Raw genomic sequence first — 26,895 nt, 5'->3', positions numbered from 1 at the left:
AGCTTCTGCTTCAACCACAGCATTGTTCAATGCTAAACTTACTTTTTCGTAGACGTCCGGGAAATGCGCGCGTAACACCGAGAACGAATGTCCATCCACTGCAAACTGCACTGATTCCGCCCGTTCATAGCCAGTAGTAGGGCCCTGCAAGAACAACGTCCCCCATGTCGTTTTAAGAAAATGGCGGCACATTTTCTTAAAATGACAAAACATAATAAATACGGTGCACTCTGAAACATAGTTGTACGTAAGGCGCTACAAGTAATCGATTAATTTAATCAATTACATTTTCTCGTAGTTTTCTAATATTATCGATTAACTCTTGAAAAATGTTACGTAATACATTTTACAATTGTAATACATTTTCTTGTAATTGATTACCGGTAATCAATTACCTTTTTTTCGAAAGTCAAGCTGTAACCAGTCTTTTACGCCGTTCTCGTTCCGCAAAATATGCGACACTCTGTAGGGACCCCCCATCAGGCAGGACGGGGGTCCCTACAGAACATATATTTTTTACCTTTTCCTTAGCCTTACCCGAGGCCAGCCACAGTGAAGAGCGACGCTTCATAGAGGACATGGACACTAGCATCGAAGCACTGCGCATCTAGAACTGGTGCGCAAGGTTTCCTACGTTTTAATACCGCCCTTCCCTCCAACCCATGCACTGCGACAGTGTTCAGTATAGCAGGTGACCTCTTAACGAAGAAACGTGGAAATGTCATCTACGACATCTTTGAAAAACAACTCCTGCTGAATGATAACAATGTGTAACCCTATACCACCGAAGTCACAGCTACACCTCCCAGCCTTTACGCAAGCGTCCGACCTGCTCTCTACCATGCAAGCCACAGTAGTTCACTGTAGTTTACGTAAACTTTTGTTATTTTGCTACATAATGAAATTTTCAACGAAAGTATAACGCAAAAGTAATCGATTACATTTCTGAAATTACTCAGTTACTTTTGTGGGACTGTAATTGACCACGGTAATCAATTACATTTTAAACTTAGCAGTGGGCATGTTTGGGCTAGTTGGTAATGTACTGATGCTACTATAGCGCAAACATTAGGGGCGAGGGACGAAAGAACACGACACACACAAGCGCTAACTACCAACTGAATTTTTATTGTTGAGACACATATTTATAATGATAACCGCGTGCCTGCGCCACTTCAGTTTCACAAATTAGGACACCCTAAAGTGATAACAGTGAGCTTACAAGATAAAAGACATCACCTACGCTGCAAAACCAAGAAGTTATACATAAGTCACCTGACACTATGAAGTGCTCCATCTAGAAAGCACAATTCTGTGTTTGACAGGGCAATGGAAGGCACGCTGATACAGTGGTGATCGTTAGAGACTCCCACTTTGATATTAGGCAAATGCCTATTTTGTTCCTTGCGCTCTTATCAAGCCACTTTGATATATGGGCATGAATTAGGGTCTCTAGGGCCTTTATGGTGTTTTTAGGCCCGTATTCACAAACCAACCTTATCTTAACGCTATAAGGCGGCCTTTCGTAAGGAAGGGAAAAGTGTAAGGATAAGAAAAGGCCGCAGTGCGTTTCATAAGCTCGCCTTATTCGGTTTTAAGGTAGCCTTGCGGAAGGCGGCCTTGTCGTCATAAGGAACGAGCATGGGAGCGAGGCTATGAACCTTTACTGGCTCATTGTTGGTTTATTAGCAAGAAAAAAAAAAGCTGCATGCTCCTCAAAACAATATGAAAAATCCAGGAACGCATACCCGCGCAAGTTTCGGTACGAACGCGCCTCGTCTGGCCGCGCCGTTTGCTCCTTTTCTTTGTTAACGTTTTTTTCCATTGTCATAGCAACCGGCGGCTCGCGTAGAAGCGCCGGCACATGCGGAGTCAGACGCGCCGGTCCACGAAGCGCTGGTTTGAGCACCGACAGGCGCACGAAGTTGCGAGCGGCTTTTGCCCGTCTGCCCGCGTGTGTGGCTGTTTACGTGGATCATACATAGGCTTGTTATTGAGTGCGACAGAAACGCGAAAATTGAATTTCACTGAAGATCCAGCGCTGCTCATCGACGTGAAAGCGTTGAGTTGTGGTAGCACTCGGTGTTTGTGAAGGTACAACACGAGAAAGTGCGAGCAGCTCAAAGCAGCAAGAGCGACGTGCGGCTGCGCACAGAGCAGCAGCAACGTGAGTGCAAAATGGGTAAAAAGTATTCCATCCTGCAGGAAAAAGCGTCGGCTTCAGCCCCGTACCCTGACTGATTTTTTTCACACGTTTAATAATGCGGGGCAATGTGTAAGTCACCATTCACAACTTGGAAAGTGCCTGCGCCGTAGAAACAAAGTGCCACCAGCAGCTGAAGGAGCGGTGGCACGGGAAAACCGACGCAGTGGGGGCCGTTTCCAGCGGCAAGGTCGGGGTGATGAAGTGCTCGCTTCGATAAGCGGAATCTGCTCAGCAACACATCGTCGCTGAACTCTTCCATGGAATTTTGACGGTTCCCAAGCACTCACAGCATAAATTGCACATATGGATGCCGGCAGCGTACGTCACCTCTTCTTTATTGACATTGTAAAGCTTCTTGCGTAATCAGCCATAGCGCGCCGCATAAGTGGCGCCTTAAGGTACCTGCCGGGCTACCTTATCGAACGCCACCTTTTCACGGCGATAAGGTTAAGGAAAGGCTGGATTGAGGCATAAGGTTTGTTTATGAAACGCGTTAAGGTGCCGAAAAGGTAAGGAGGGCAAAAGATAAGGATAAGGTCGGTTTGTGAATACGGGCCTTAAACTGCCTATAAATGCCTCTTTTCGGCGCTTGTGCCAAAATGCTTAAAAGTGCCTATGAATGCTTATTTTCGTATTCGGCCCCTATATGAATACTATTTAGCCTCAATTTTCGCTTTCGACTGCAGTTTGAGACCTTTATTCACGTTACCGGGCAAAATTGGCCGTTCGGAACTCGATGGGGTTAAACCTAGTCCTCTTGTTCAACGACCTTCCCGAAAAGAACCGCTTGCAGCAGTGAAACGGGACGTGCCGGCCAGAGTACACCGCGGCGCTGATGGTGCGAGCGATTGGCGAATGCGGAGCCGCAGAGAGCCTTCAGGCGAAATAAGATTGAAGAGTGAAAGAAGAAATAAAAAAGAAAAGATGACTGATCCCTCCGTCATAAGAATCGGTATAACACGCAAGTGAAACATGTCTTCACAGAAGTAGTGCTTATTGCGCAGTGATACATGAGAGTTTGTACAATGTCTATTCGTGTTTGGCAGCTATAGCACCGTTGCACGTGGATGCACTCACGTTGACGCCTATTGGCATATCTCTATCGCGGCAACTCACGCCCATGATAATTATTTAACCGTTGTGGCAGCTGAAGTTTTTAACATATACCCGGACACAGCGCATCCTGAGTCCCGCGCAACGATGACATCAACAAGTACATAAAAAGCACTGGTACTCGATATGCACTTCTTCAAAGAGCCGTCAGCCGCGAACGCGCGCAGGCGTTCCACGTCCCGCTGACCTCGGTCTCGCTCCACCAAGGCACGACATTCGCTCGTCGACATCGTGGCCTTTCTGCAACGCTTGCTGCAGCAGTTGTATTAGTCGGTGCTATTGCACTCGAAGCAGTCGGCGGCGAAACATCGTTGATGCATGCGGAAGCTGCAGTACTCCGACAACGAGCCGTCACACGCTAACACCAAGCGAAAGTTAAGGAATGTAACTCCGTCTAGGGCGACCTTCCCGATGCTAGCGCGACCAGTGTTTTTCGCAGGCATCGAGGCGGTTTATTTATGTCCTTTGAGATTGCGCGCCGGCGCGCAATATCCGAGGCTATGCTTTAACTTTGTTTACTTTTTGACGTGTTCACCGGTTCAGCGACAGGGGACCAATTGGCTCTACGCGATTGGACCCGACAAATATGAGGCACTCCTCGCTTCTGGTCCTGTAGCGGTCTGGCTACCTGCTCCTGATCTGCACTTCTCAGCCATGCCGAAAAGAAAGGCACCCAGGAGTGTGTGAATTCGACAGTGGACACCCGACTCACCATGTTACAGAATAAACGGAAAGACCGTGTCCAGGAACCGTAGAGGAAAAAGGATAATTCCACCTATGTTCGACTGTTGCCGCTTTGTGCCATCATAAACAGTGCCATTTTTTTTCTTTTCTGTCGAGATACAGGTCGCGAACGTCTTTGTTTTTGAATTATTTGCATTTATGTAAAAATGTATTGTGCCTATGATTACGACGTAGGAGGCATAAAATGTTGTTTTGCCGGCCTATTTCTGGCGCCCAAAACGAGCTTTTTTCAATGCCTAATACCCCGGCCTCTAGTTATTCATTTCTGCTGCTCTGGCTATTTCTCATGTTTTTTGGTCGGCTTCAGTGAAGAGCACTGCACATATTTCAAATTCCGGCGTACATCCGGAGCTTCGCCAATGCTTTCCAGAACGTAAAGAAGCTAGTGTTTATTCATTTATTGTAACATACAGCAACAGATATGGGGGACAAACCGAGCTCTGCCTGAACGACCGCCTCAAGGAGCGTTCATATACTGTCCGGGGCGGTCTACAGGGTCACGTGCAGATGCATTGACGAAGCTGCGGATGTACGCCGCAATTTGAAAAATGTCTAGGGCTCTTCACCCAAGCCCACCAAATGCCTGAGAAACAGTCGAAGCAGCAGAAATGGCCAAGGATGTTCACCACTGTGCCTTCCGTCGCCCTGTCAAAGAAAGAACTGTGCTCTATAGGTGTAGCACTTGATAGTTCCAGGTGAATTATGTATAACTTCTTAGTTTTGCACGTAGCTGATGTCTTCCATCTTGTAAGCTCACTGTTATGACTTTAGGGTGTCGTGATTTGTTGAAGTGGCGCAGTCGCGGTTATCATTATGAGTCTCAACAATAAAAAATTCAGTTGGAAGTTTGCGTTTGTGTGTGTCGTGTTCTTTCGTCCCTCGTTCCTGAAGGTTGCGCCGCGGACGCTGTGCTTGTAAGTTCGACTCCCAGGTCATCCGGATCAATTAGAGCTAGAGGCCCGGGCACACTCCCCCCCCCCCCCCCCCCCGATATTTTCGATGGAGGGGGGGGGCGTTTTAACGAACATAAATAATGAAAATAGATGTTTTTCTCCAATAGTCAAGGCCTTAGGAAAGTGGCCCCCTCCCCTTCAAAAGAAATTCCTGGCTACGGGCATGGAGTGACTCTGTGGGAGCTCTGTACGGTAATTGTAGCATATGATATGTCCGATCACAACGCAGACTGCGTGTGCGCGTTGGATGTCGTTCGGGCGCTCGCACTCGCATATGTTTACCCGAGCCATTAAGGATGGAATACATCTGTAAAACACGCGGTCAATAACCACTCAGAGCGTGCCTTTACTGGCGATAAGTGCGCTTGGGTGCCGGAATATGACGGCGCAAAGCCGCTCTAATTACAGGAGCAAATTTTGAAGCGATTGTTTAGAAAAGAACTGCTTTCATTCGCGCATAGCCTGTGCCTATGAAAAACGAGGTTCCCCGCTTCTTTTTCGTGAAAAATTGTTTTAATTGATATATATTTAAGGCGAAACACTCGTGCCATAGTTGTGTAGGGTTACGATTTGTTGCACCAAGAGGGGTTTTAAATCCAAGAAAGTGACAGCTTCGTCGCAAGGACGAAGCAATGAATGCGAGAGCGACAAATTGTAATGTCACACGAAGAACGGCAAGCAGCTCGAAATTTGCGGCGCGCTGCTCAAGAACAAAGGACTCACGAAAAGAACACACACAAGCAGGGTTGCCAATGACTTTAGAGTAAATGTCGCCAAACGAAGAGCAAAAAGTCGCCAAAAGTCGCCATTTTTTTACAGATTTCGCCAAAAAAGTCGCCATTCTAGATATGTGCGGCATAACTAGTAATAAAAATTTCCACTCACGTATAGCACCGTAGAATACAGTACCATCCAAGACCCTTAAATTATATTGACGTTTCTCAATGCCACTCGTATCGCCCGCTTCACCATGGCAGTACATGGTGCTGCTTCCCCGACTAGCCGCAAGATGTGCGCGGTCGCGCAAGGGTGAATGAATGAAACGCTCATGATATCCCATCCCTGTCCGCTCGTTTCAAGGGTAAAAGTGTGCTAAACCTTAAGCGAAAACCGTGAAAGCGTTGTTTGTAGACAGCTTTACGTACCCTCATATGAAATAAAATGATTAAAAGGTTTATTGAAGGTAACTCGAGAGAATTCTTACAGGAACCGATCATTAGTGAGTCTTACACCTTTTCAGTGTGAACTAATATGATACCGGACGCCACTGACCTTTTCATATAGTCACTTATAATATCTACACGTGTGAATCCAATGGTTATTTATTAACAGATAGAAGATGTAAAATGTTATAGTATACCAATTGTTTTCATTGCACACGCTCACCGAGAGCAGTGGAAAATGCCTCAATAAATATTTGTTTATTGCACAAATAGCCGCGTATCCGCTTCTCTTCGCTATTCCAAAAGAGCCTTTACGAGCTGAATTGGGGGTACTGCAACGGTGAATAAGTCGCCGAGCTATTCAGAACAGTTGGAGCTTTGGCGGAACAAATGGTCGGAACACGCGGCCAACCCGTCGTCTAGCTCCTTCAGAAGCGGAACTTTAGAGAAGCTTAAAGCACCTATAGCCATAAACTTTTAGTCATACACTGCCCCCTCGCGGTTTGCAAGGCAGTCCGCTGACCTAAATTTTGCTGGAATGTCACTGAGGGACGTTCCAGTACCTCCTGCATCTAGATGAATTGAGGAGATACACACGAGTTACGGGACGAACATACCGAATGACGCTTAATGCGCATTCTACTCAGGGGTCTAAAACCAAGAAAAATAGTGAGAATGTTGCCGCTCATTCGTTGGGAAGACACTGGGCTCAGGATGCATAACTCAGTGGAGACCTAAGCCGAAAATCGCCAGAAATTCGCCATGTCGCCATTCATAACTTTAGGTCGCCATGGGCCTCTCAAATTCGCCAATTTGGCGAAAAGTAGCCACCACTGGCAGCCCTGCACACAAGGCAAGTGCGAACTAACAACTGTCACAGCTCGATACTTGCAGAGCACTGCCCAAATACAAAACAGGACGCATGAAAAGAACGCACAGGCATACACCGGACGAGCGCGAACTAACAAATGTCACAGTTGTTACTTCAACTAGCCCCTAGTTTGGCTCTTGTAGCTAGCAGCTCACTCCTTTTGCAAACACGGCCGCTGCAGCGAGCGCAGTGACCGTGCAGTCTATAGCTTCAACGCAAACAAGACGTACAAAACTTTCTTGTGAAAGAACAAGACGTACAAAACTCCCCCTCAAGAGATAAGCGCGCGAGCACGGGCGACCACGCCCTTTATATCAAAGCACAAGTTGGAGGCGCACATCCAAAATTCGGCTAAACAATAGAGAGTTTTAGAATTGGGGACCCAAGGAGCTAGAGACCCAAGAAACTTGTGAGCCGCCAGGGCTTGTGCGCTGAACCCAAGCCACACATTGGGCTCTTCTGCTCGCGTTGTCTCAAGACCCAAAAATCGAAAACTAGCGTGGGTCGCCAGCGATACGACGTAAACGCAGAGCGGGTAACGACGCAGCATGGCCCGGGCTTGGCATAATTTCAATTTCACCACGTGTGGCGCGTCGTGCGTTTGGCCCAACGCCGCCTGCGTTTGATCAAGGTTTCAAACGCTGCTGCTCCTCCGAACACAAGAGCAACCTACCCAACGTAGCTACTAGCGGGGCGATGGCTTTAAAGCTAGGGTGCAGGCTTGTGCGAACAGTAAATTTTAGGTTCGAAGCGAATTCGAAGCGAATTCGAAGCGAATAATGATTTGGTCGAATAATTTCGAATCGATATGGAATAGTATATATCACATATTATAAAAAAGAGCATATTTGTCGTGAACTGACAAACCTGCACAATATTTTTTTAAATTGAAACAAGACATGTGAAAATCTCATTCTTCGTGGTTCAAAGGAAGTGAAAGCAATCTTGAAGAGTAGCAGGATTTGACATTCGGTAGAATGCAAGTGATAACCCGTAAAATACGTTACGTTTTAAAGTTCACCATACTTAGATCATGTAAGCCTGTATAACGAGCTTTTAAACTTAAAAAAATTGTTGCAGTGGCTTAGCTCGGCTATGCCAGGATAACGTAGCGTTAGGAAAGGTTCAGCTGATTGTTCTTAGCTTTCCTGATTGTCTAGGATTAGCTTGATTATCATGCTTACTGCTGCTCCAATGACACACACATGGTATGTATATTATGTGGCACATGTATATTTATTTTCCTAGGCAACTACTTCGGGATCCGATGAGTTAAGCTTCTCCGCTCTTCTGCGCCGTTGAGCAGCAATTGCGCTCTCTTTCTCCATGGCTAAACCACACTGGCAAACGCCAGTCAGAGGCGCTCTCAAGCGGCTCCAGCGCAGTGTCAGACGGCGACTGCACAGCGATGGCGAACAGCTGCGCGCGCTCCGGCGCCAGTACGTCTACCTCGGCGACGACGTCACTCCCCTGGAAAGCGCAGACCGGCGGCAATGAGTCGCGCGCGGCAGCGGCGGAGTGCGCCGGAGGTGCCGGCTCCGATGCGCCAGCTGTGTGACATAACTGATCCTCGCGCATGCGCAGCACGGCTCTTGAGGGGCCACGTGAAACTGGCTCAGCTAGGCCAGTTTATCTAACGCTACAAAATGATAAAACTATGTGATGGTAATTGGTTCATTTAGCCATGAAGTGGGGCTTCGCGGTAGTGATGGTCGTTTGAAATTTTTAATCGATTAATCTTAATTGTTCGTCGATTTAGCCTTTCATCGATTAATTGCTTTCTATGTGATGTTTTAATCGATAAATCGATTATTCGACATTTTTGATGGGTACTTAAAAATATATCTCATTGTTTGAGAGGCATTGCTTGTGTTTGATCTCGACCGAAGTCTTTCTACCAGATGCGCTAGAGATTACATGTGCGCATTTGCTCCTTCGTAATTCGCACTTTCGCCCAATGGTTACAGGGGGCCCGTCGTCTTTAGGTGACATCACAGATTGAAGGATCTGTGGTCATCATCCATGGACGATTCGGCCGCAGGTCGTATTTCCTCGAAACCTGCCTCCTCGAGCGCACCGAAATCGGGTGCGTTGTCGGTTACCACACTGCTCGAAAAGACGCACCGGAAACATGCAGCGTGGTGAAATCCCGCGAAAGGCAAAGCAGAGACGAGGGGGAAGAGGAAGTAAATAAGGCGCTCGCACGCGTAGGGACGCCATCTTTTCTCCGTTTATACAGCAGATATTGTGGAAGCCCTCGATAATACTGTAATTGCAGACGTGATGTCTTTTTTGAGGTCACCCATACGAGCTTGCGCAGCAACATACTGGCTTCAAACAGACCCATTATTATTATTAATATTAACATTATTGTTAATATTATTATTATTATTGTTAGTATTATTATTATTGTTGTCATATACATCATCATCATCATCTGGTGTCTTACGTCCAAAAAACGATATGATTATCTGAGACGCCGCATTGGAGGGCTCCGGAAACTTCCATCACCTGGGGTTCTTCAATGTGCACTTAAATCTAAGCACACCCCCCTCAGGCATTTTCGCTTGCACCGAAAAAGCGGCCGCCGCAGCCAGGATTCGCGGCCTTCGGTAATGTGTGTAATATATCAGACATTAGAACATAAAAACGAAAAAAGGAGGACTTTAAGGGCTCGTTTTTCTTTGGTAAGCCAAAAAAGAAAAAAAAAGAAAAATTGGCCGCATATCTGCGTGCTTCGCTGCAAATGTCGTCTAAAGACGATAGAAGAGGCGCTGCGTGAAATATGGACGCCATCTGTCAATACGTCGGGAAACATGAGTGCTGCGTTGCGGGCTGGTAGTCCCGGCGCAGCAACAGGCGAAGACCGGCGGTGACCAACGCGACCGGTGGGGATGCCAGCCAGCCCGAACACGCGGTTTGGCGCGAAGCGGCGAAGCAGAAGGAACGTCCGTACTCAACGAGAACTCTCCGCACACCCTTTTATTTACACGTCGCCTGGGTAAAACAGGAATGCCAGAGCGGCGCCCCATGGTCTTCGTACAGTGCAATACTGAACCGAAACCGAAACACAACAATGAGCTCATGCAGAGGGCACGGAGGAAGGCAAGTTTCGGCGCAGTCGCATTTTCAGCGCAGCTTAAGAAACTAGGGTCTCTAGAATTACGTATCTATGTATTTTCTATTAAAGGAACACACCACCTAATACTTACCTAGTGATGTTGAGCCTCAGATATGCGTAATGTTTGCTTTTTGATCAACAATGTACACAAGTATGAACCTAGTCAGCCGTTCATGATGGCTGGCCCTTGGGCAAGTGGTTCAACTTTGGCCGGGTGGCTGAATCGAGTGACGTGCCGACAAACAGAAAGACAGACCAAAATTTCTGCGTTTAAGTTACCCAAGAAAAGACTATCGTCTTTAAAATATATATACCCCATAAAGTGGGCCGGGGGATGACCGCCGCTTTAGCTCAGTTGGTAGAGCATCGGACGTGTTATTCGAAGGTCACAGATTCGGTCCCTGCCAGCCGCAAGTTACCTTTACGTCCACTTTACTTTCTTCACATTTACGTCATAATTACTACAATTAACATCCCCTTTACTTTCCTTGGCTGTTTTGTCTGTTAGTTCTCATTAGAACACATTGTATTTCGCGACTGTCCTCCTATCGCGTAACAGCAGAAGACGTGGGAGTGTAAGCATTAGTTGAAAACTGCTTTTCTCTAGGCTCTGTTAGACTATTTTCACAATCTGCGAGCGCGCTTCCTTGCTCTGCATATTCGCCGAACTTAAAGGGACTGTCTACCGCTCGGAAAAATTTTTCTGATTGTGGTGAAAATGAGAAGATCGTTCGTCACATCGGCGGCGACGAGCATACTTTTCTCCCACAAAAAAGAAATTATATTTTTAATTTGATGTGGAAAATCGTGAAAGAATGACCGCTAGCGTCACCCAACGGCGATGTGGCTCAATTACTGGTAGGACAGGAAATCCTCGCAGGTAGACTCATTTTGCTTAAAAACAAACATGTATTTCTTAAAATTGTATTTTGCGCACTTGAGGCAGCTTTCGGTTGCGTCGGAGAGTTATTCCGTGCCTTTTTTTTCCTCACGCGTCTAAAAAGGCGCCCGGTGGCGCTGCTTGCGGCGCCGCCTTCGATTTCGTCTCATGCGCTCTTCCATGCGGCCCTCCGCGCTGGTCATACCGTGCCGCAGTATTGCTGTCTCACATGGATGTCTCACATGTGCTGCGCTGTGAAGGCGTGTATTCACAACCTCCTTTTGATGAGTCAGCTTGGCTTGGATTGCAGCAGCAGTGCTAAAGTAAACGCATAGACTGCGATTACAGCAGAAGAAGTGTTCTGTAATCGTATAATAAGGCTTCATTTAACCGCTAGCGCGCTGAAAACGACTGTTACATTCATTGCATTAGTGTTCAGCGAAAATAATGTAATCCTGCAGAAATCACTTGTGCTTTCGGTTTTAATTTTTACCGGCACTACAATCCTCATCGCGTCCACCAACCAGTGTTGTGGGCATGTTTCACGGCAATGGAAGAAGAGCCAACGCAGATCGAAAAATTTTGTTCTGAAAATTTCTACTCACTTTCCAGAGAAACCGCTGCAGGGTTGGACACTTCACGCTGTATGCTTTCGATTGCGGTACAAAACAGAAAAGCGAAGAAGGACGGTAGACAGTCCTTTTAAGGCGGCACCTGTTGCGCTTCAAGTGGAGACGAGGTCGTAGTTGCACGTGGTGGGGTATGTCTATTATGCGTGTTTATGTCAAGAGAGCTGCTGAGTCTACATTTTCCGCATCATAGCGCTGAAAACACAGGAACCAAGCAAGGGGTCATGCGAAGAGGACGCAGCTTTTTGAACGAATACGAATTAACAACAGTCCAACATTCTGAAACATAAATATCGCTTATGTAATTGAAGAGCCACCTGATTTTCAAGATAACTTACCGAAAGGATCTTGGCTAAGTAGCGAGATAGTGACAATTTACCTGAAGAGGCGGATTCGTGCCTTCGGGAACGGAGTATCCAACATTGTAATTTTAGTCATGACCATTTTTCTTCGGAGGACGGCTCTTTGGCACATAAATAAAGCGGGAGAGAAAGCAGGTGATATCTAAAGAGTTTCCGTCGCTGGCTTCGAGTAATGCTTACCACCTTTATCACACATCGCAGACGTCGTTTTTTATCTTCTGTGAACAACGTCCACACCGCGTTCCTCTTGCGATTGCTCGCCATTTGACATGACAAAGAAAATATTATACACAAGAAAATGTAATAATAACGCAATATAGCAAGCAACCATCACGTGCACTTTGCGGACAGTTAACCAGCACACGATAAAAGAAGGGGGGGGGGCGAGAGGAGGTGAATGCAGTAGGCTGTGAGCGATGAGAAGCGGTCAGGTGCATATCTGCCTCTTCGGGGTGGGGCCGCCTCCTGCCAGGGCTTGAAGCCTTGGGCAGGGCTTGGAGATAGACACTGTAAGCGATGGAGATCAGGGCGAGTTCATTTCTGCCTCTATGGCATAGGGCCGCCGCCGGCTTTGGGCTCGTTCTACTAGCGTACAAATATGCGAATGTAGTGAAAAAAGTAGCTGCGCTCGACTTTTGCGTCTCGAGATTCGCTCGCCTCGCACTCAAGGTCACCGACCAACGGGCGATATTGGGGGTGGTGGGCCTGCCGTAATCGATTATTCGAAGAGTTTTAATCGATTAATTCGATTAACTGAAAGGCGGAAATCGATGACGATTAATCGACTAACGGTGCTCCTTTCATCGATTAATCGTTCATCGATTTTACCATCCCTACTTCGCGGCAATGCGGATTTCCTCTGGAAAGGGGTAGTCAAGGTATAGCAACCCTTTAATACAAGGAAACTACCTTTACAGACGGTGACATGCGGTTTATACATGCCTATTCGTTCATTTCGAATACTTCGAAATTTAAAATAACTTAAATTCGTTTAGAAGCGAATACGAATACTGTAATATTCGTTCGAATATGCGAACTGCTCGATTATTCACAGAAGCCAGCTAGGGTACCTTCATGGCGCACGCATCGCGGCACACTATTTAAAGCACGCCCTTCGCGCCATCTCGCGAGTGACAGTGAGTACGCTCAAACCCTCCGAGCTCTGCTTACCGCCAGCGGTAAATGGTGTATATAAGTAGCTCACCGTTAATATTATGGAGGACGTATGGCATGTGGCGAAATTGTCTAGGCTAGCACGCTGCGGAGCGAGAGGTCGCAGGTACGAATCCCCGGTGCTTCGAAAAAGCTTTCTTCTGAATTACTTGTATTTGTGGCTTATGTATATATATATATATATATATATATATATATATATATATATATATATATATATATATATATATATATATATACATGCATGTACATATACGGGACATGGCGGTGACGGCAAAAACCTACATACAATTGCTATCCAATTGCTATCCAATTGTATGTCCATATAATTGCTATAACAATAATATTAATCTGCTTTTGTTGGCTGTTCTCAGAATCCCGGACCGCTCCCCCTGCCGCTTCACTCCAGTCGACAGCCTCACTCTGAGAAACGAAGGTGGCGCTATGGTCTGTCGCCTCGTCACTCGTGAGGGTAAAGTCACCAGCGGTGTTTGTGCTCCCAAGGAAGCACTCGGTCCTTCAATCCACTTGGTTAGACAAGACGACTGAGGAAAAGAGGCGAGTGACAACCACGCAAACGAGGCTAAATCAATTTCGCTTGCTGTTTCAAAAGAGGCTCACATCATGTTGTGGTGCAAGTTTGTTACCAAGTAACACGTTGCAAAAGCTACTATTTGTAAGTTACACGATAATGGCAAATATATGGTTCCTTGTTAAGATTCGTTTTTTTGTTGTTGTTGTTGTGAGCATTTGTTCTGTCTACGTAGATGCTTATTGTAAGGCGTTTTTCAAACTACTATTCACTTTTCTCGTCACAATATCAGGTTATATTTTAAATGCGAAGCATTTCTTAGCGAACCTTCGGCACTTTGACACTTTCTATCTATCTATCTATCTATCTATCTATCTATCTATCTATCTATCTATCTATCTATCTATCTATCTATCTATCTATCTATCTATCTATCTACGTCTGGGTGCTCTCATGATCCCCTCCTTAACTTGGTGTAGACCAAAATTGGCATGGGAGGGTAAGATGATTTGACGAATATGACTGTCGGGCCATCACATGAATAACATGAAAATCCTGCCGCGTACATCGTCAAATCCTTTTCTCCAGACATCTGTGGCACATACCCGTTTACCACAGGCCGCGGAGTAAGCGTATGTGCCACAGGTGATTGACAAAACTATCTACCTAAGAACGCGAGACCAGACACTGGCAACTTAAATGCGAGAGCGTTAAGAAAAACTGACATCGGCAGCTTTGACACGGCGAATGGAAAGAGTAAAAAAAATGACAGTTTCGCCGCAAGGGCGAAGCAATGAATGCGATAGCAAGAAACTAATGCTATACGAAGTGAGGCTCGCCAATGGATACTCTCAGCATGAACAGCGTTCCTGTTGCAAAGGCGGCCGAAGCAGAGGAAGGAAACTACCGTGCTTCAAGTGTCGAGCTGTGCCACTTGATAGTTCGCGCTCATCTTGTGTTTGTTCGTTCAGCGGCGCCCTTGAGCTCGAGTGACATTCGTACGCTCCGTAACATAAGCGCGGACACCACCGTGAAAGCTCGAAACATCCCTCTTCCCCTCACCACGAGAAAACCGCGCGAGCAGACATCGGAAGGGCAAGGTTCTCCCTGCGCAAATATAAGAAGAAGCGAGCGAGCTCGCCGACGACTTTTAAATCCGCCCGTCGCGCTCCTCGCGCCATCTCGGTGGTAATGAAGAAACGCTTATAAGCGCCTGCCGTTTCTGAGTCCTGCCAGCGGTAAAGGGTGTGTATATAACGCTCGCCGTCAGCTACCTGAAGCTTCTGCGCTTTCTGGCGTAGTGGCTAGCGTCACGCGCTGCGGAACGAGAGGTCGCTGGTTCCATTCCGCGCTTCGGAAGCATTTTTCTGAATTATTTTTCTTTGGGACTTTGATATATATATATATATATATATATATATATATATATATATATTATAAATATGTTTATTGGCGGACACTCGGCGAAGATGAACGACAGCGACAGTCGAGGCGGGGCCGATTCTGCGCGAGCTGCGCTCTGTCCGAAGAGGGCAACCCACTAGAAGGGGCCGGAGAGGACGACCCACTTCAGAGTTTCAATAAGCTTCGCTACAATTACTCCGGGTGCGAAAAGGGAGCCGCCTGGCGACCTAACAACTTGTCACAATGAGCGGGTCATGGTACGCCTTGAGGCGCTCCACGTTTACAATGTCGCGCCCTCGACGGCGCATGTCCGAGGATGGATCGATTGGTTCGATCAGATAGTTTACAGGGGATGTGCGTTCAACAACACGGTAGGGGCCTTCGTATTTGGGCAGTAGTTTTGAAGAGAGGCCAGGTGCAGTGGTAGGGATCGAGAGCCATACGAGCGCTCCAGGGAGGAACGTCGGCTCAGAAGTGATTCTGTCACCGCTAATGCTCCTCTGCCACTCTTGGTCATGCGTAGTGAAGGTCTTGGCAAGTTCGCGACATTCGTCAGCAAGTCGGGCGGTAGCAGAAATCGGCACACATTCAGACCGATCCGGCTTGTATGGAAGGATTGTGTCGATTGTGTGCGAGGGGTGCCTGCCATACAATAAGAAAAAGGGAGAAAAACCAGTGGTGCTCTGAGCGGCGGTATTGTAGGCGTAGGTGACGAAGGGCAGAATGGCATCCCAGTTGGTGTGATCGGCGGCTACGTACATGGAGAGCATGTCGCCGAGCGTACGGTTAAAGCGTTCGGTGAGGCCATTCGTCTGCGTGTGGTAAGCAGTAGTTTTGCGGTGAACAACGTTGCACTCTTTTAGAATGGCTTCGACGACCTCCTACAAGAATACACGGCCTCGATCGCTGAGTTGATCCTGAGGTGGACCGTGACGTAGCATGAATCGGTGGAGCAGGAAGGAGGCCACATCGCGCGCTGTAGCCGCTGGGAGGGCGGCAGTTTCGGCGTATCGCGTTAGATGGTCAACAGCGACGATGGCCCAGCGGTTACCAGCAGACGTCAGAGGAAGAGGTCCATACAAATCGATGCCAACACGCCCAAACGGCCGGTCAGGGCAAGGTAAAGGTTGCAGACCTGCGGGCGACAGGTGCGTTGAAGTTTTGCGGCGCTGACAATCGATGCAGGAGCGAACGAACTTCTGCACGTAGCGGTACATCCCTCGCCAAAAGTACCTTTGGCGGATGCGATAGTAAGTTTTCGATACCCCAGAATGCGCACACTGCGGATCAGCGTGGAAGGATTCGCATATGTCAGAACGCAGACTTCGGGGTATTACTAGTAGCCACTGGCGGCCGTCGCCGCTGTAATTGCGTCGGTGGAGGAGGTCGTCGCGAACGGCGAAATGGTGGGCTTGACGACGCAACGCGCGAGTGGATGGTGTTGCCGATGGATCAGTCAGCAAGTCCATCAGTGAGGCAATCCAGCGATCCTTGCGCTGTTCGGTAGCGATTGTCTGAATGTCGATGGAAGAAATGGCAAGGGGAGACACTGAGCTGTGGGCATTGTCGTCAGGCAAGGGCGAGCGCGACAGGGCGTCGGCGTCAGCATGCTGGCGTCCGTTGCGGTACAGTACGCGGATGTCGTAGTCTTGCAGGCGAAGTGCCCAACGGGCGAGACGGCCTGAGGGATCTTTCAATGACGACAACCAGCACAGCGCATGATGGTCGGTGACGACATCAAACGGGCGACCATACAAATAAGGTCGGAACTTCGTAAGGGCCCAGATGATTGCCAGGCATTCTTTCTCCGTGACGGTGTAATTGGTCTCGGCTTTAGTAAGCGTGCGACTTGCATATGCCACGACATATTCCGGGAACCCAGGTTTGCGCTGTGCAAGGACAGCGCCGAGGCCAACACCGCTGGCGTCCGTGTCTACCTCTGTACGGGCCGTAGGGTCGTAGTGGCGTAGTATCGGAGGAGACGTCAACAAACGACGGAGCTTCGCGAAAGCGGCATCGCACTCTGACGACCACGTATTGAGAGGCCCGTTGCTGCCAAGGAGCTTTGTCAACAGCGATATGATAGTCGCGAAGTTTCGTATGAAGCGTCGAAAGTAGGAGCATAGTCCTACAAAACTGCGCAGTTCTTTGACGGACGTAGTTTTGGGGTACTCTGTCACGGCCCGAAGCTTGGTTGGATCGGGGAGAATTCCGTCCTTGGACACGACGTAGCGTAGTATTGTCAGCTGCCGTGCTGCAAATCGGCACTTCTTTAGGTTCAGTTGTAGCCCGGCGTCGCTCAAGCGCGTCAAAACAAGTCGCAGGCGTTGAAGATGCGTGGAGAAGTCCAGGGGCGAAAACGACGACGTCGTCGAGGTAGCACAGGCACGTGTACCATTTCAAGTTGCGCAGAACGGTATCCATCATGCGCTCAAAGGTCGCGGGCGCATTACACAGCCCAAACGGCATGACGTTGAATTCGTACAAGCCGTCGGGTGTGACAAACGCTGTCTTCGGTCTAGCGCCATCAGCCATGGGTACTTGCCAGTACCCTGAGCGCAAATCGAGCGACGACAAGAATTCTGCTCCTTGCAGGCTGTCAATGGCGTCGTCTATTCGAGGGAGGGGATAAACGTCCTTACGGGTGATCTTATTGAGTCGGCGGTAGTCCACGCAGAACCGCACAGAACCGTCCTTTGCAACGAGAACGACAGGAGACGCCCACGGGCTGTTTGAGGGTCGAATAACATCGCGGCGAAGCATGTCTTCGACTTGCTCGTTAATTTCACGACGCTCTGCTGGAGATACGCGATATGGACGTGGCCGCAGTGGTGGTTGGGCGCCAGTGTCGATGTGATGCGTGACAGCAGACGTGCGGCCGAGAGAAGTTTGCGCGACATCGAACCAAGAACGAAATTCTTCCAACAGGCAGAGAAGCTGGGAACGCTGGACCGAGGTAAGGTTGTCAGCAATTGATGAAGCAAATACATCAGCGGGTGACGAGTCAGATGGGGAAACAGCACTGAGCGTACGGGAGCTGGCACAGTGCGTGTCACCCGGTGCGTCCATAACTTGTGCGTCTTCGAGGGCTTCTTTCTGCTCGGCCGAGACATTCCCCTCGCACCAACGTAACAATGTACGGGGATGGGTTCCTAACAAAAATGTGGGTGTACCCCTGAGTGACTTGCACGGTCGCAAATGGCACCAGCAAACCTTTCCTGGTGAAAATGCCGTCAGAGGGGGAAAGGAGTGCAACGGTGTCGGAGAGACCGGTGCAATAGAGGGACACAGCCGTTGACGAGTTGGCAGGAACTGTGGTGTCGTCTTTGACGAGTACTTTGGTCGCAGCCGATGGACTGTTCGCCAGCGTCAAATTCGAGAATGGTGAGAGCTCTATTTTGGCTGGTGCGCAACGAATTACGGCGTCGTGGCGAGCGAGAAAATCCCAACCCAGGATGACGTCGTGAGAGCATGAAGAAATTATGATGAATTCGACGGCGTACAGAGCGACCTGAGTTATGACACGGGCTGCACACACCGCTGTCAGGTGAATGCTTTGGGCGCTGGCTGTACGGAGGGAGAGTCCGGAAAGCGGCGTCGTCACTTTTCGCAGTAGTCGGCTAAATTTAGCGTCCATAACGGATACGGCAGCTCCAGTGTCCACAAGGGCCAATGTGCGCACGCCATCTACAAACACGTCTACTACGTTCGATGGGCTTTGCTGAGGGCTTTGGCAGTTCGATAGCGTCGCAGCCCTTGCCTCTTGGACTGCGACGACTAGTTTTCCTGGTCTCGGGCGACCGGACGAGGCCGCATCGGTGACAGTGAGCGGCGTCTTGGGGATGGCGAACGGCGGGTAGATGGAGACGGGCGTGAAGTCGGTGACATGGGCGGCGGCGGCGGCTCGTAATATGGACGGCTGTACTGGCTGGTGACGGTCGATCTGACTCGAGGCGGCTGCATGCGATTGCAATAGCGGGCGACGTGACCGGCGCAACCGCACGCAAAGCAGATGGGGCGGTTGTCGGAAGTGCGCCATCGGCTTGCCGGGCTAGGTCCCATCCATGTCGCAGGACGCGAGGGACGGGGTGGCTGCTGGTATGACTGCATGGTGGGCTGCAGTCGTGGCGTATGGATGTCGTCGGCGTACGCGGCCGGCACACTCTCTTCGAAGGCCTGAGGCCTGGCGACGGCTCCGGCGTTAGTAAGTGGTGTAACCACAGGGATCGCTGGAGGCGGCCTGGCTACAACTTGCGCGTAAGTGAGCGGCGCAGTCGCCCGAGAGGGTTGGTGGTATTCCGGCATGACCTCCGCGATTTCATGCTCAATAGCCCGGCGTAGGGGAGGCAGCAGTGGGGTCGACGGCTGTTAAACAGGCTGCGGGTGAGCAAAGGCCAGTAGAGAGAACTGGCGGGCAATCTCCTCGCGCACGAAGGACTTGATTTCGGCGAGCAAGACGGAGTGGTCCGAAATAGCCGACATGCCAGCGAGATCGGCGTCGCGTGATGGAGGTCGACGCGTCATCAGTCGCTGCCGGCGCAGCTCCTCGTAGCTTTGGCACAGTGTGATGACCTCAGCCACAGTGCAAGGGTTTTTGGCGAGTAGCATGGTGAAGGCATCGTCGTCGATGCCTTTCATGACGTTCCGGATCTTCTCAGCTTCAGACTTGGTCGCGTTGGCTTTCTTGCACAAGTCCAGGACGTCTTCAATGTAACTCGTGAAAGACTCGCCGGACTGCTGGGCTCGTTCCCGTAAGCGCTGTTCAGCTTGCAGCTTACGAACCGCAGGGCGGCCAAACACGTCGAAGATGGCGGTCTTGAAAGCGGACCACGTAGCGAAATCGGATGCGTGGTTGTTGTACTATAGGCTTGCGACACCCGCGAGGTAGAAAACCAAGTTGCTCAGTTTTCCTGCCTCGTCCCATTTATTGGGTACGCTGACACGCTCGTAAATCGCAAGCCAGTCGTCGACGTCGGTGCCATCCGCGCCGGTGAAAACAGGAGGGTCGCGGATGCGAGGGACACCGGGACAGGATGTCGGTGCAGAGGGAGGCGTTTGCTGGGCGGCATCTTGAGTCATGGTAGAGGGCACGGCACGGGATCGAAGCTCCAAGGGCATTGAATGCTGACCGTAGTTGTTTGAAGGGCACAGCACTCTCCACCAAATTATAAAGATGTTTATTGGCGGACACTCGGCGAAGATGAACGACAACGACAGTCAAGGCGGGGCCGACTCTGCGCGAGCTGCGCTCTGTCCGAAGAGGGCAACCCACTAGAAGGGGCCGGAGAGGACGACCCACTTCAGAGTTTCAATAAGCTTCGCTACAATATATATATATATATATATATATATATATATATATATATATATATATATATGTATATATACAAATTTATACATATACTGTGCATGATGGCGGCGGCGGCGACGGCAAAATCCAGCCGAGACCGTCCATTTAATTGCTATCGCAAAAAAATTAGGAGTCCAGCAGAAATCAAACCCAAGCATTGTGCGTGGCAATCTGGTATTCTGCCGCAGAGCCATGCCAGGTCTAGAAACTGGTTTGTAAAAACAGCCTATGGAGGCGTAATGGCGGTGCAACGTCAGTTGTGGTTGCGGTAATGGCTATCTAATTTCACAAGAAAGCAATAAACACTACATATGTACTTTTATGATACGGGCGTCATATCAGAATAACGTCTGTGTTTCCAGTGTTGGCTCCGCTTTTGTAGCAGTCTAGTGAACGTTACATTTGTATTCCTATGATTCAGCGAGCTATATAAAAGCATTGCTGGACCCCGGAGGAATACATTAGTGAAAGTAGCGTGTGATATTGACATGACTGCACCATAAAGCGCATTTGGTTTCGATAATACTGACGTATGTACACTAGCGTGAGGGCTGACGTTACGTCGCACCGTAAGTTACCCTTTAAACGCCAGTGTTGTTGCCGTGCCTGGTAAGCCCACGATGTGCACACATCTACTACATTTACAAAGACAGGTCGATCTACCTCGTAACGCTTGGCTCAAAGCCATAAAATACAGCATAGAAGTACTCGCTGACTGCGTCGCATAAAACCTTCAGTCACACATTTTAGTTTTTTTTTTATTTATCGATAATCACAAGGAATAAATATGGAAACATGATGCGGTTTTCTGCAGTGCCTTTTGCAGCATATGGCTGTATCTATGCACATTACAGTCACACATATCAGTTGGCTATACTCACACGAGCATGGTTTAACTCAACTACCTAATTGGAAATCAGAGACCATCTTAGAATAACAGAGAGCTGAGCTAGTTGGTAAGTATTCATTCTAAAAAGACAGGGCGCCAGACGGTTTTCACCGATAAATGTGGTGTTTCTACCGGGGCATTCCTTGAAATCCTTTCCATGTATTTAAAGTCGACGCTTGTAGGTTGGAAGGATGGCGTTTATGTGCAGAAATCAGGGATATGTATTGGTTCTAAGGTTGCTCCGGTCCTTAGTGATTTATACCTTAGCAAGATTGACAATCTTTTGGAAGGCGCCTTAGGTAATTCGGTTATTAAGGTTTTTCGTTATGTGGACGATTACTTGATCTTTTGTAGTGGTGAGAACTTTGAAAAGGTGGTAACTTCCGTGAGCGAAAAATTTGAAATTAATGGAGGTGGGCTGAGCATTACTAAAGAGGTGCCTCAGAATAATGGAATACAATTTCTAGACATTTCCTTAACGTTCCAGAAGAACCACGTGTGCTGGCAGTATTCTCCTAGATCTTCGAAACCGCTGTTAAATTTTTCGTCGAAGCACTCGAAGGTTGTAAAAAACGGTATCGCCATGTCTTGCCTTAAATCAGCCCTCACCAAGTCGTGTGAGCACAAAATGAGTGATAGCTTTAACGCACAGGTTACACGTCTTTTAGATGTAGGGTATCCTCGTGATGCAGTGGCCAGGGTCGCTGAACGTTTAAAGAAGTCTATTGTGTTAAGTCCGAGCATGGTTGCAGAAAACGATAGGAAGAAACGTGTCGTAGGTATACCGTACATTCATTGCGTGTCTCACAGGCTAAAGAAAGTAGGAAGTAGATACGGCGTTAATGTTGTTTTCACGGCTGCCAATAAGCTAGGTAAGATTTGTGCCGCTGTGCAGAGGAAGGATGAGCGAGTAAAAGACGAGAAGCGGACCGATATTTGTTTCGTAAAACACACCAACAAATTCACTGATTGCCGTACGAGTGTGGTGTATAAGGTCCCTTTCAGCTGCGGTCGCTTCTACGTAGGACAAACGGGCCGATGCATTAACCAGAGATTGTTGGAACATGAGAGATCGCTAACAGGAGGCTCACCTTCTAATCTATCTTTACATTGTCGAGATTGCAAGTGCACGCCAAAATTCGATGAATGCGCAGTGTTGTACCGTCATAGAAATGAAGAAACGCGCCTGATGATTGAAGCATGGCATATCGAGAATAGTGGTAGCGCATGCGTGAGCCAACCGTCGATTAACTTGCATAAAGATGAAATCAAATGCCTTAACAGTTATCTTCAACGTAGACCGCCACGCGTGCCGGATTGATAGGTTCGCCTGTTGCATGGGCATGCGCAGATAAGTTTTCGTGCCTTCTTTCCTTTTCAGACGTTGTGCGTCTCTTCAGTTGTTAGTCGGCGTTTGTGGTGTCCTGACTTCTTTCTTGTGTCCTTGTTTGCACGCCCTGTCTTTTTAGAATGAGACCATCTTTCCGCGCTACCCATTTTACCCTGCTTGAAAAGCTGTGCGACTTTTTGATGTTTCAGGAAAATAATGCTAAAATTAAGAATTTTTTGCAGTCAATGGGCTCACCTGGAAGCATTACTGAGCATTACTGGACTTGATCGAAATGAATGCTTCACTATGTCCAAAAGTAGTCGCGCGAGACTAGTGCATGTGTCATTTCACTAACTTAAAATAGTTATCATACTACAGTGTGCGTCATTTGACGCACATTGGAGAGCTATCGGCAAGGCTCGTCTGACTCCCTCAGCAGTGGTAATGTGATCTTTCATATAAGAATCCTTTCACCTTATGAAAAAGTCAACGTACTCTCCTAGAGCGCACCGACTCTCAGCCACCAAGACAATTCACGTATCTCTTCAAAGAGAGTCGTATACGTGGCAAGTCAGGACTCACCGAAAAGAGTCACACACGCTCTTTTTTTTTTCTTAGAGTGTGCCTATAAAATGCGAAACTACCTTACAAGCTTTACCAACTCGAAAATTACAGATTGTATTGGTATGCACTTACTTGTGAAAGAAAAAGCTACCTTACAAGCTTTAGCAGCCGTAATAATATTTTCCTAAGCGCTAAGTGTCGGCCGTCATCGACTGCCAGCCTGTCTTACGTGCGCTGCAGTACGAAGGCCCGTCTCAATTGTGTCAAACCTGCGCTGACCCACGAGAGTCGATTCCATTTTGTCCCTGCACGCTCCTTAAAATCGTTGCTTCACCTCACCATCTGGTGCCTCCGTCAACGTTTCCCATCGTTCAGTATCCAATCCATCGCTCCGATCGACCATCATTCATCTGACCTTCACATGAAGAGGCACGCCCGGGTCCATTTTCTCTCAATGTCAACAACAGAACACCCTGCTTCTCTGATCCGCCATGCTGTCATCCTATCTCTTGATCTTCGAAATGTCAATTTGTGTTCCATCAATCGTCGTGTGGTTCTTGACTTCTTGTGGAGTTTTCTTCATATTGTAGAAATTTCTGCTCCTTATGTTAGAACTGATCAAATGCTATGTTTGCACACTATCCACTTTAGTGACAGGGGTAATAGGCCAGCCACGAGTTAAGCAGGTCGACCGTGCGTGTTCAAGCGCATTTTTATTCTGCGGTGAAGTTCGTTTAAATGAGTTAGCTCCCCTCTTGTTATCCCACTTAAGTATACCGACTATCCTGCAGATTCTAAGGTCTAGCTGTCTATGGCGAACTGTTCTTTCACCGGACAACCTACCATAACTTTTTTTCCCTCCATATCCATCTTCAACCCTCCTTTAACGCTTTCTCGACTTAGGTTTCCAATAACCTTTCCCAATTCACAGCCACGATTGCTGAAGAGCTGATGGCGGTTGAAAACTGTACTAGCCACCATATCTGTACGTAGCTGAGAAACACTTCATTAATCGTTATTCGTGTTTCTTGCAAATCTAGTCATTTAAATGCTTATTTTGAGCATATCAGGCCATGGTTACGGGTATCACGAATACAAAATTAAAAAGCAAACAAGAACAAGCCTTCAGAAACTAGCGTCTACACTAAGAATGCAAGAAAAACGCTTGTGCAATTCACAGAAAGAAACCGCATTGGTGTAGCGAATCGAATTATATAGCTCTGTTTGCCTTCTGGCGACACAGTAAAAGGACAGTAAAATATCTTGCAACTCTTACAATGGTTAATTGATTGTCATTGATTGTCTGTTGTCATTCCGTATGTGAACAGAGTAGCTCATTCGCTAAAGAACGTGGCCTCTCGCTTTGAGGTCCCCGTCGTGTTTTTGGCACCTCGGAGGCTTTCACGAATTTGTGCTCGTTCTAGTGGCGCACCAAGTGCTGAGTGTGTCAAGAAGCACAATAAAAATGTTTTTTGAAGTGTTCAGTAGGCGTTGTACATAAGATTCCGCTCAGTTGTGGTAAGGCGTACATCGGCCAGTCGGGCCGGTGTATCAATGATCGCCTAAGAGAGCATGCACTGTCAATGAGGAGTGCCACAGGATCGCATTTGCCGCATGATTGCAAGGAGTGCTCGTGTGATCCTTTGCTGAACAGCACGAGTATCTTACGAAGAAGGAAAGACAAGGTGGCACGTGAAGTAGCGGAGGCGATGTACATTAAGCATTTTGGAGACCAATGCATCAGCGTCCCGTCCTTGTCGCTTTTTGGAAACGAGTTTGCCTTCCTATCTGAGAGGTTGTCATGATAGGTCAATGTGCATTTTTTTGTTGTTAGTTGTACGCATGGGTGAGGGTTTCAGAAGTGAGCGTCGATTTAATAAAGGTCGGTTGCGAGTGTGCGCTTGTCTGTGTTAATTCTTCGTCCAGGTTCTTGTTTTGCGCCAACGATTTTCTAAACAGCTATCTACCAACTAGCCCGACAGCATGCGTTATTGACATCCGTAAAATGTTGCTAAACTGGCCCCTAACGGTTTTAAGTGTAATCCAAGGTTAATATCAATATGTAGGGTTTTACGTGCCAAAACCACGATATGATTATGAGGCATGCCGAAGCGAAGAACTTCGGAATTTTGACCATATGGCCTTCTTTAATCCATGGTTATCAAACCATCACCTGGTGAGCTGCATACTTTCTACCAAGGAAAAGAAATATTTGCCTCTGACAACAAGAAAACGACGTTTCGAAACCCTTACAGGTCTGTTGCTCCGATAAACAAACGCAACGCTTTCAGCACACAATCAGAACTTTAGGTGGGTCCTGACAAGGCACCGTTTACTGAACTTTACATGTAAATAATATAAACAAGCTTTTTGTACAGAAAAATTACACCATGTCCCGCTAAAGGGGACCATGAGGCGATGCGAAGCCGGAGCACTTGCACGATCGCGTTCCGTTGTGCGTTCGTTGGGCATGCTACCGACCTCGCGTCGTGGAACGCGAAGAGGGACGCTACGCGCGTCGTATCTTCCATCTAGCCTGGCCGTTAATTCTCTCAAGGCGCTTTGTTGGGCTAGTTGGTTATGATCCATGAGACTGTTTGGCGTAGCGCACACCCACAAGGACAAAAGAAGGACACACACACACACAGCGCTAACTTTCAACTAATGGTTTTATTTCTGTGTGTGTGTGTCCTTCTTTTGTCCTTGTGGGTGTGCGCTACGCCAAACAGTCTCGTTAATTTTCACTGGGCGAGCGGGGAACGCGGTCGACAGGCGGGCGAGAGGGGGCAGCGTAGGAGAGGAGAGAGAAAGGGAGGGGACGCGCATGCGCTCGAGCTCATCGCGGCGTTGCGCAGGAGAGAATTGCGGCATGTCTAGCCCGCGTTTCAGAGGAAGAGTGAAAAGGGGGAGGAGATAGGGGAGGAGAGAGGAAAGTGGAGAGGGGAAGGGGAAAGGGAAAGTGGAGAGTGAAAGTGGAGAGGGGAAGGGGAGAGGGTGGGTGGAGAGGAGGTGTGTGGAGAGGTTATGCGCATGCGCAGTAAGGGTGGTCACGCCGCACACACCACCACCGGATTGAGCTCCGCCTTAAGATACTTCGCATCTAATAAACTGTCCGCCACCTCCGGGTTTCAAGTCACGACCTGAAACAATTCTGCAGACCGGCACAGCCAGTGAAGCAAGGGGATCTATTGCCCATCCTGTGCATCAATGTGATCGGTTTTATTCCACATTCGCGAACATCTAGCAGGGAGGCGTTTACCTTGGTTCGGGACGCCTGCAATGCACAGGGTGGTGTGTGTAGCACTCGAGCGGTGGCAGTTTCTGTGGCAATACGTAAATATTGTTAGTTACATTGCTACAACTGCGAATAGCCAAAACTTCAAACAAAGTTGGCGTTGCCCGAACATGAAGCTGCGCTCAGAATTCGCATTATGCAGTATCGTAATCGTCGGTGAATTTTTCAAGAAACCTGAGAGAGCCGACGACAATACGATCAGACGAAATATAATGTAGAGGCAGGGAATAAGAGGAATGGCAGGGGACACTGCTGAGATTTCGTCTTATTAGAGCACAGCCCAGAGACTTGTTCACATCCGTATGTTTCAACAGAA

General features: G+C 48.2%; 1 protein-coding gene across 1 annotated transcript in view; it reads right to left on the bottom strand.

The window, feature by feature from the left end:
- The window catches only part of LOC119390976 (polyamine-transporting ATPase 13A3-like), a 585,099-nt gene that overhangs the window by 398,113 nt on the left and 160,091 nt on the right, over nt 1–26,895 (bottom strand). Inside the window, exon 12 of the mRNA XM_037658686.2 lies at nt 43–144. Within this exon, the coding sequence (XP_037514614.2) occupies nt 43–144 (102 nt within the window). The remainder of the gene's footprint in view (nt 1–42; nt 145–26,895) is intronic.

Source organism: Rhipicephalus sanguineus, chromosome 4 (genome assembly GCF_013339695.2).
Source record: "Rhipicephalus sanguineus isolate Rsan-2018 chromosome 4, BIME_Rsan_1.4, whole genome shotgun sequence".
In the NCBI taxonomy this organism is placed as follows: domain Eukaryota; kingdom Metazoa; phylum Arthropoda; class Arachnida; order Ixodida; family Ixodidae; genus Rhipicephalus; species Rhipicephalus sanguineus.
The sequence above is the reverse complement of the archived record's forward strand: the minus strand, read 5'-3'. Positions and strand labels throughout refer to the sequence as shown.